The sequence below is a fragment of the Lipotes vexillifer genome, unplaced genomic scaffold (genome assembly GCF_000442215.2).
Source record: "Lipotes vexillifer unplaced genomic scaffold, Lipotes_vexillifer_v1.1 scaffold539, whole genome shotgun sequence".
Classification (NCBI taxonomy): domain Eukaryota; kingdom Metazoa; phylum Chordata; class Mammalia; order Artiodactyla; family Lipotidae; genus Lipotes; species Lipotes vexillifer.
The window spans coordinates 365,375-375,409 of NW_006789542.1; the positions used below are offsets into that span (position 1 = coordinate 365,375).

The 10,035-nt window shown below is 50.3% G+C and overlaps 1 protein-coding gene and 1 pseudogene across 1 annotated transcript in view; both read right to left on the reverse strand.

Moving 5' to 3' along the window:
- Positions 1-10,035, reverse strand: part of DLEC1 (DLEC1 cilia and flagella associated protein) — a 93,592-nt gene that overhangs the window by 38,478 nt on the left and 45,079 nt on the right. Inside the window, 3 exon segments of the mRNA XM_007462718.1 lie at positions 1,108-1,244; positions 1,887-2,060; positions 2,595-2,682. Of these exon segments, the coding sequence (XP_007462780.1) occupies positions 1,108-1,244; positions 1,887-2,060; positions 2,595-2,682 (399 nt within the window).
- LOC103089113 (translation initiation factor eIF-2B subunit delta pseudogene) lies at positions 4,968-6,552 on the reverse strand (annotated as a pseudogene).

Below are 10,035 nucleotides of genomic sequence, written 5' to 3' on the forward strand. Positions count from 1 at the left end.
TTCCCTACTACAGCAGCCTTTGTGGTTGGTGCCGACTTCTGTGTCGGCCTCCATCCTCAACCCACCCCTGGCCACGAGCACCTGAGTCAAGGGAAGCTGCCATCTTGTCAGCAGAGCTGCTGCCCAGGTGCCCACACAGGAAGCCACTTAGCATGCCAGGGACACAAACCCATGCCTCCAGGACCCTGGCAGGTAACAGAAATGAGTGAAATGTGTGTCTGGGAACATGTGGTCCTCTGGATCTGTCGCTTGTTTTGGGAGACACAGGTACAGCAAAATATCTCTACGCTGAGTCAGATAACAGTGTGAGTGAGCATGACCATCAGTGATGTCAGCACTTGGCTGCCCTGGGGCGGGGAGGGCAGAGCTGGGCAAACAGGAGGGGATGTGCACACCCCCTGCTTCTCAACTCCAGCTGACAGGCCACGGTGGATCCTGGCCCAGGGCTGCACATCTCCCAATGTTTCAGAGAGACTGGAAATGCACATTTTTATACTAAGTCTCTCTATTTTTTAAAATACATATATTTATTTATTTATTTATTTGCTTGGTTGGTTGGTTGGTTGGTTGGCCGCGCCAGGTCTTAGCTGCAGCACGCGGGATCTCGTTCCCTGACCAGGGATTGAACCCGGCCCCCCTGCACTGGGAGCGTGAAGTCTTAGCCACTGGGCCACCAGGGAAGTCCGAAATCTCTCTATTTTTAAATGGTGGCTCAAAAAATGTTTTTAAGCCCTGTGCCAAATAAATATACCCACAAAATTCAGCCAAACAGCTGCCAATCTGTGACCTCTGCTATACTCAAACATTTGCTACTATAATGACTGACTGAATGAATGAATGCAGGGACATTTGAGCCAGGCCTTGGAGGATAAGAGAGGTGACAGGACCCGCCCAGGGTCACACAGGTATTAGGGGAGTAACAAGAACTACAGCGCTGGTCTCTGTACATGTTGATTCTCATTGGACCGCGGCAGCTGGAGAGAGGTTATAAAATTCTGTTCCCTGTGTGTGTTTCCAGTCACAGGTGCACTCGAGCAAGTCCCTCACAGGGGTTATTTCCTTTGATGGATTTGCTCTTTTTCCAGGTAGCAATCTGTGAGCACTCACTCTGAAGCTTGGCGGCGGCCAGCTCTTTTTAGGCATAATGCAGAACTTGCCCACGCTGAAGCCCACGTTTTTGCAGATGAATCCGGTCATCTTCATGCCCCCAATGAGGCAGTAACCACAGTCCAACACCGGCGACACTGCAGCCACAAGGAAAGTTGGGCAAGAGAAACAGCACAGGCCGTCCTGTTGTTGTTCTCCGGAGGCCCAGCCCGAGCTAAGAGCAGCTGTGGAGGGGCGAGGGGGATGGGTGGGGACAGGCCCACCCCTGCTCCCACACAGCAGCGGCGCCTCGGGACTCCACGCGCTCGGGCTTCAGCCAGTGCCACCCAGCATGGCCCTGGGGGTTGTGGTCAGAGTCCCAGCTTGCAGCCTGTGCCCAGCTGAAGGGACTTGTAAATGAGGGCGTCCAGGCAAAGCCAGCCACCCCATGGCCACACAGGTGACACCCATGGAGGGCTCCAGGCACTCCTTCTTGCTTCGCCATGGCACAGGCCCACTGAGGGTGTCCCTGAGCCAGCGACGCCTAGGCTGGGGTCAGCTGGGATGCTGGCCTCCTCTCCCGATGTGTGTCACTCAGAGTCAGCCTCCATGGGAAGCAGGATGGTCGGGGCCTGACACGGGAGGACTGTGCGCAAGCTTCTGGCAGGTCCCTTCTCAGGACCCAGAAGCCCCTGCCCCAGGGGACAGGCTGTGTGCTGCCATGAAGGGGCCCTGTGGGCAGGCGGTCCTTATAGGGGCACCAGCCCTCCCTGAATCCCGGGGGAGCAGAGCACACTCACGCGTCAGCACTGGGGGCGGCCTCCGGGCCTGCAGGGGGATCAGCAGCGTGTGCGCTGACTGGGTCTCCACTAAAATAAAGTCATCAAAATCCCCAAGGCAGTCAGGAAAAAACTGGACAGTGTACTGGCAGGTCATTCCAGGAGCCACCATTCCACCTTTTCCTGGGAACATTCCTGTGGGTGACAAAAGCGACAAATGAGATTCTGGAGACCAGGTAAGAAGACCAGGGCCTGGGGCGGCGGGGGGAGGGATAGGGTCCACCTGGAACGGTCAGGTGGCGCCATGCCTGGTCCTATGGCTTAGCATTTATTTTGTGGGCAGCAGAGAGGTATCTGAGGTTTCTGCAGGGGTTGGAGGTGGGGGTGGGGACACAAGATCAGAGCTGTTCTTCAGGAGAACACTGCGTCACGGAGGCAGGAAGCCTGGCTGGGAAGCCACTGCGATGGCCTAAGTGAGGAACCAGGGGTCCTGGCTGAGGGCAGTGACAGTGCGCAGGGCGAGGAGAGGGCAGAACCGAGCCTGGAGGGACGAGATCCGAGGAGGAGCTGTCGGGACTGGGGGCCTTCGGTGGAGGGTGGGTAGGAGGCTTCTGCGGAGCACAAGGGGTGCAGCTGTGGAGTCACCCTAGGGACTGGTGGGCGTGTAACCCGGGGCAAGGCCAGTACACGATGTCGAGGCCACCCAGGCCGCTGCCACCCTGAGCTCACCCAATCCCAGAGCGAAGTAGGGCGTGGACGGCGGGAGGACTCGCAGGTGGCGGCTGGTGGACGTGGTGTTCTGCAGCGAGATCACCATCTGTTCAAAGGCAAAGCGACGCGTGTGGACAAAGGCTATGAAGTCTGGGGTTCACTGAATAATATGGGAAGGGGGTGGGGGGATAAATGTAATGAACCTGGCACGGAAGAGGAACTCCATACATGCACACACCTTTGCCTTCTATTTCGTGAACTATTACACAGGGAAAAACGTATAAATTATAACATGACAAGCCGTGTTTCCATCACCCAGCTTAAGAAGTAAAACATTAAAAATACAGATGGGGCTTCCCTGGTGCTGCAGTGGTTGAGAGTCCGCCTGCCGATGCAGGGGACACGGGTTCGTGCCCCGGTCCGGGAAGATCCCACATGCTGCGGAGCGGCTGGGCCCATGAGCCATGGCCGCTGAGCCTGCGCGTCCGGAGCTTGTGCTCCGCAACGGGAGAGGCCACAGCAGTGAGAGGCCCGCGTACCGCAAAAAAAAAAAAAAAAAAAAAAAAAAATACAGATGAAGCCCTGCCCCAGCCTCCCACCAGAAAACAGCTCCATAAATTTGAAGCATGTCTTCTTAGGTATGTATGCCTAAATCAACATTTAAATCCATTTTTGGCCACTACAACATATTGCCTCAATCCACCTGTGAACCAGACCCAAGTGTGGAGAGACCCATATTATTAGTTTTAATTTTTATTTCTGTTATTAATGATGATGAGCATCTTTTCGTATGTTTATTTGCTATTTGGGTTTCCTCTTGTGTGATGTGTCTGTTCGTAGTGCCAATTTGCCATTGGGTACTTTGTCTTTTTCGTATTGATTTGTAGGAATTCTTTAGATATTCTGGGTACTAATTCTTTATAAGGTATGTGTTATACCTTATAAAGTATAAGTATTGGGTTCAGTTTTCTGTAAGACGTACTGGAAAACCCCAAATGAACTTTTTGGCCAACCCAATATATAATTTGTATAAGTTTATAACTTGTATTACCTTTTGGTGTACAGTTTCTAAAATTTTAATATACAAGTTATCAACATTTTGTTCAAGGTCTATACTTCAGTTTTAAGAAATCTTTCTGTATCTCCTATATTTTCTTCTTAAATTTTTGCTTGAGATCTTTGCTGGAAAGTATTTTGTTTCAGCTATGGAGTGAGGCAGGGATTAAATTATTTTCCATATGGCAACGATACTAACTCAGTTTTGCCTCTTCAGGTCTGCACACGTGCACGGGACAGCCCTGGCACCATACCCTCAATCTGCTGCTATTCTCCAGACTCGGGGCTAGCTGCAGCCACTGCTGTCATTACGGATCGAGGTGTTCATGGCAGTGGCTGCCCCTCATGTCCACTGAGGCAGGCCTCCAGAGAGTCTTGCTCCCAGCCACACAAGGCAAACCCCCAAGCAATAAGAGGCAGGATCCAGCAGTTTATGAAGGGATGTCTCACAAGACAAAATAATCAATTGCACTTTCGGGAAGTCAGCTCAGTAATTCTTGTATTGGCTCTGCCTCCTTCCATCCCCTTTCCTCACTCCTCCCTGGAATTGTAAATGACAGCACAAAATCTCACCACCTCAGACTCCGCATTATGGGGAACCCAGGCTATGACACTTTGCGTCAGAAAGGTCCTAAAACAGCAGACCCTTAGGATGTGATTCTGGAGTTGGCTTTCTCCCCAGTCTGGCAGTGATCAGAACTCTAGCTGGTGGGAAGTAGGGTGTGATGACCCCTGGGATTACTAAGGCTTTCACCCATGGTTGACTGAAATGAGGTGCAAGTAGAGGTCAGGCATTGAAACGTGGTAGCTACGGCGCAGTTGCAAGGTCTGGGCAGACAGTAATTACACGATTGTGGAGTGGGCTGGCTTTCACAGCACTGGAAGCCTTGGAGGAAAAAATTGACAGGCTCAGGGCAGCCAACTGCCAACTCAAGGGCCACCGTGAAGACATCCCTTGCATTCCTGGGTTACACTCAATTTGCTCCTGGGGTGGATGTGTGTGTGTGTGTGTTTCTTCTTGCTTGGTATTTCTGAACCTATGTTCTTTTTTTTTCTTTCAAATGTCTTTTAAATTTACCAAAATATGGAAAGAAAACAAAAGTGAAATTATTGGAAACATAATAAGCCCCTGGCTTACAAGGTACAGATCTTTATTCCTACCAGAACTCCTTAGCCTCCAGCACTCACAGCCAGCATCCCATTCTGCTCCCCATCTCAGGACAGACAAGCCCTCTCACAGCTCCAAAAGGCTGGGGGATGAGACTGGGCTTATGTTCTCTTTTTTTTTTTTTGAGTGTAGGGAGTATGTCATTTATTGACCCTGTGTCCCCCCACTCACTGGTCACTCCTCTTGACCTGCAGCACAACAGGTACAGAACTGCAAGGGATCATGCCCAGCCCCGTGATCACCAGATCCACGAGTTCTGTGGGGGTGGGGGTGGGGGTCACATCATAGATCAGATTCAACAACCGTAGGGACGAGTGGTTCTGCCAGTCAGCCAGGGCCACACATTCTCCTCGCTCACACAGCAGATCGTCAGGGTCATCTAGCTCATTAGAGACAAAGGCATCAGTCTGCCCACGCTCACAAAACTTGTATGTTTCACAGCAGACCAACACTGGCACATTATGGGCCCGTGCCACCAGGGCCAGCTGTGCTGTCCCTACCCGTGACATCACAGACCCGTTGGCCAGGAGTGCAGGAGCTCCCAACAGCACCTTAGAAACCTCTAGGAGCACAAAGGAAGCTGCAGGAATCAGCAAGTAGGAGGCAGGGACCCCAGCACGGACCAGAGAATGTAGCGTGTGCTTTCCCTCCAGCCGTGGCCGGCTGTCCACCACTACCACCCGAAACTGCCGGCCCTTAGCCCAAGCCTCCTGAAGAATTCGTGATACCAGAGATGAGCATCCATATACCAGGATCACATCTCCATTACTGATCTTCTCATAAGCAAAGTGTGAGATTGCCTGAGCTGCAAGCACAATCTTCTCTTGCACATATGCATCGATGGCTGCTCAAAGTTCTGACTTGGCCTCCTCTTCCCGCTTGGAGCCGCTCACACCCATGATCTCCTTGTTAAGGAACTTGATGGCATTGTACATGCTCGCTGACAAGAGGACGGCACTGAGTCAGGAAGCTGAAGTAGGGCTTTAGTTTATTCACTAGGTCCCTTGACAGTTCTTCATTGGGAGGTGTGGTGTAGTCCTGAATCACCTGCTGCAAGGCACGAAGCAGGGCAATGCACTGGGCATGGGAGCCACTGACCAGGCCCCGGGAGTACTGCAGGCCGAGTCGCACCATGGCTGGGTGGATCACAGAGGATGGGATGCTCGTAAACTGGGTCAGAGAGTTTTGTCTGCTGTACTGGGGTAGGTGGGAGAAGAGACTGACTTTGAATCCATAATCCTTTCGTGTAGGAACCTGCTGTCATTCTGGTTTTTTAACAAGCCTCCTCAGAAGCGTGGAGTCATCAACCTGACTATGCTCGGATAGACACTTCACTCCTGAGGGGGTTTCTCCAGCTGTGCTGGGGCAGGCCTGAGGAGGTGGCCCTCCTTGGTGCCCTTCTCTGGCCTGCTTCAGGGCCAGCTCAGCCTCCTGCTTGGCCCGCCTTTCAGCTCGAAGTTCAGCCTTACTCTGACCTGCTGGAACTTTCTCCTTGGCACTGCCCAACTGACTGTCCAGTCCAGGCAGGTCTTTGGTTGGGCCTTGACATTGGGCTGCAGATACAGCAGAGCCAGTTTCTGGTTCTGCCCCCTTTTCCTCCTTCCGTTGCTTCTTCTGCTGTTTCTTTTCCTTCCGAAGATGCAGCTTTTCTTCTTGGGTCATCTCCCTCCCCACTGCCCCGGGCCGAGGAACAAGCTCCGCCTTCATCCCAGATCCCGAGTCCTCGCGGACAGCCACGGCCACGGCAGCCATCGTCCTCCTGGGCTTATGTTCTTAAGCAAGGCTGGCTTATGACTTTCATTGTCATAGCTCCTTATTTGGCTTTGATGTCAAGGTAACATTAGGCTCTTAGTCCAAAATAACATAAAACTGGGTGACTTACGAACAACAGGAATGTATTTCTCACAGTTCTGGAGGCTGGACAGTCCAAGATCAAGATGCCAGCATGGTTGTGTTTTGGTGAGGGCCCTCTTCCATTCACAGCTGGCACCTTCTCACTGTGTCCTCAAGTGGCAGAAGGGGCAAGGGATCTCTCTAGAGCGCCTTCAGAAAGGCACTAATCCCATTCACGAAGGCTTCACCCTCATGACCTAAGCACCTCCCCAAGGCTCCATCTTCTAATACCATCATCTTTCAGGGTTAGGATTTCAACATATGAATTTTGGAGGGACACAAACATTCAGACCGTAGCAGTCTCATTACCTAAGAACGAGGGCGCGCTCCTTCTTTCTGTAGTCTCTGACAGTTTATATAAGATCAGAATTAGCTTGAATGTTTGATGGTGTATACCTGTAAAATGATATGGGCATGGCGTTTCTTTCAGTAGAAAGTTTTCTTTTTAAGTTATTTTCATCGAAGTTGGATAACCACATAGCTTAAAGAGGCAAAGAGTTCTACAAAATTTCGAAAATAGAAATCCTGCTCTCTTCCCCTGCCTCTACCCCTGCCATTTCCCACACCCAATCACAAACACTTTTTCCTCCTTTAGCTGATTATTTTGGAATTAACTTCCGTGGCTCCAGATGGCATGCTAATTTTTTTTTTTTTTCAGTTTTAGGCATTAATTATGGATGGGTGATATGGATATTCTCTCTTTCCTCACCCTTAGCCAGCTCACGGCATGCCACACCCTTCTTATCCCTCATCTTCCCGATGTAAGTTACATCACACTCATGGTTCGATCAGTAATGTTTACATTATTGTTGCTATGTAAATGCTATTCACAGCTGAGCATGAAATTCTCCCTTATACAATTTTTGTTTTTCTGAAAGTTAATCAACCAATTATTTTGTTTGGTTTGCACTTATCAATAATTTAATCTTTTCCCACTACCCTACAAATTTCTTTCCAAGCTGTCCAGATGTATCAGAGACTCTTATCAGTGTCACCCCCACAAGTCAACCCTTCCTAGAGCCTCTGGCCTCTTCTAATCTGGACTGGTCGCTTGCTACACCTACTGCTATGACCCAGGACAGGACAACCCCTGTAGCAGTTTTCAGACACATCCAGAAGTTCTTTGACAGTCCTTCCATTGAGAGGTGAGGTCTATCTATGTAGCTTCCCCTCGAATCTGGGCTAAACTTAGTGACTCGTTTGTAACCTGTAGCAATGCAGAGGAAGTAATGACTTTCTCATGTATTCCAAGGGAACTGAACCTCCAAGGTTAGGTCATCAAAAGTGATGTAGGGACTTCCCTGGTGGCACAGTGGATAAGAATCCACCTGCCAAAGCAGGGGACACGGGTTAGAGCCCTGGTCTGGGAAGATCTCACATGCCGCGGAGCAACTAAGCCCATGCGCCACAACTACTGAGCCTGCGCTCTATAGCCTGCGTGCCACAACTACTGAGCCCGTGTGCCACAACTACTGAAGCCCACATGCCTAGCGCCCGTGCTCTGCAACAAGAGAAGGCACTGCAATGAGAAGCCCGCACACCACAACAAAGAGTAGCCCCCGCTCGCCGCAACTAGAGAACGCCCGCGCACAGCAACAGACACAGCGCAGCCAAAGAAATAAAAATAAAATTAAATCTTAAGGGGCTTCCCTAGTGGCATGGTGGTTAAGAATCTGCCTGCCAATTCAGGGGACATGGGTTCGAGCCCTGGTCTGGGAAGATCCCACATGCTGTGGAGCAACTAAGCCCGTGTGCCACAACTACCGAGCCTGCACTCTAGAGCCCTTGTGCCGCAACTGCTGAAGCCCAGGTGCCTAGAGCCCGTGCTCTGCAACAAGAGAGGCCACCGCAATGAGAAGCCCGTGCACCACAACGAAGAGTAGCCCCTGCTCGCCGCAACTAGAGAAAACCTGAGCGCAGCAACGAAGACCCAACGCAGCCAAAAAAAAAAAAAAAAAGTGATGCAACCTCCCCCTTACTTGCTAGAATACTCACTTCGAAGCTCTGATCACTCACTTTGAGCTGCCTGATTACTCTGAGGTAGCCATTCTGTGAGGAAGCCCAGGCCGCATGGAGAATACATGTGCATGTGCTCTGTTAACACCCTCGGCAGACTACCAACATCAACTACTCTGTGAGTGAAAATGCCTCAGAGAGTTCCAGCCCCACCCTTCAGGTTACCCCTGGTCACTGACTTTTTCCAGCTAAGGTTCCAAACATCATGGAACAAGCCATTCCCATTGTGCCCTGTCAGAATTTCTGATCCAAAGAATCTACAAGCATGATAAAATGATTGTTTTAAGTTGTTAAGCTTTGTAGCAGCAGTAACTGCAGAACTCCTTAACCATTACTGACCTGGGCCTTTCCTGCATGTCTCTCCTATGCTGGATCTCTCGTTTCCCACACATCAAGCCTTCCTCTTCCTTGGTTTACTCACTTACATAGGGGAGCATGTTCCCTAAGAGTTTCCTGAGAAAGGGTGCATGGGACATACATTTTTAAAGACTTGGCAAATTTGAAAATGTTTTTATCCTTAAACTTTATAGTTTAGCTGGGTAAATAACTTAGGCACACAGTCATATGCCCAACAGATGCAAGGTGCATTTCTAAGAGACATCACTAGATACAATTCAATTTATATAACGGACAGTGGCAGACTGCGTTTCTCTTTGGGGGAGGCTTGCCCTGGGGAAACCAGCCACTGTGCTCTGGGGAAGGGAAGGGAAAGGAAAGGAACTAGCTGCTGTGGAGAAGCCTCAGGCAGAGGAACTGAGGTCTCAGCTGAAAGCCAGCACCAACCACCGCATGTGTGAGTGAATGAGACTTTGGCCCCAGTCTCTCGGCTGCGACCCCAGACATCGCAGAGTAGAGATAAACTGTCCTAGCTGTGTCCTATCTGATCAGAAAGCAAACTGCTGTTTCACGCTGCCAAGTCTTGAGGGCAATGTGTTACATGGTTACAGTAACTGGAACGCTGAACATATTAAAAGAGACTCCAATGAAAATTACCCTTAAAACCATGCTGGAAGGGACCTTGTTAAGTACTTCCTTTCTTTGTTTTCTTCTATCAAGTACTTTTAACCACAAATGCTGTTCTAAAGTCCCAGAACATTAATACATCTGGGCTGTATGCCTCCCACAGTATAAATATTTAGAATCCGCAACTGGACATGCAGTCACTGTGGTGATCTGACCCTGAGACTCACTAAACTAGATGCAGACACTTCCACAAGAAGAATGTTATTCCAAGATTCTTCAGACGACTGTGGGTGGAGGGAGCTATAGGCGTGGAATGGGAGGAGGCACTGTGGAATTAGACTGTAGTTAGAGGAATCAGCAGGA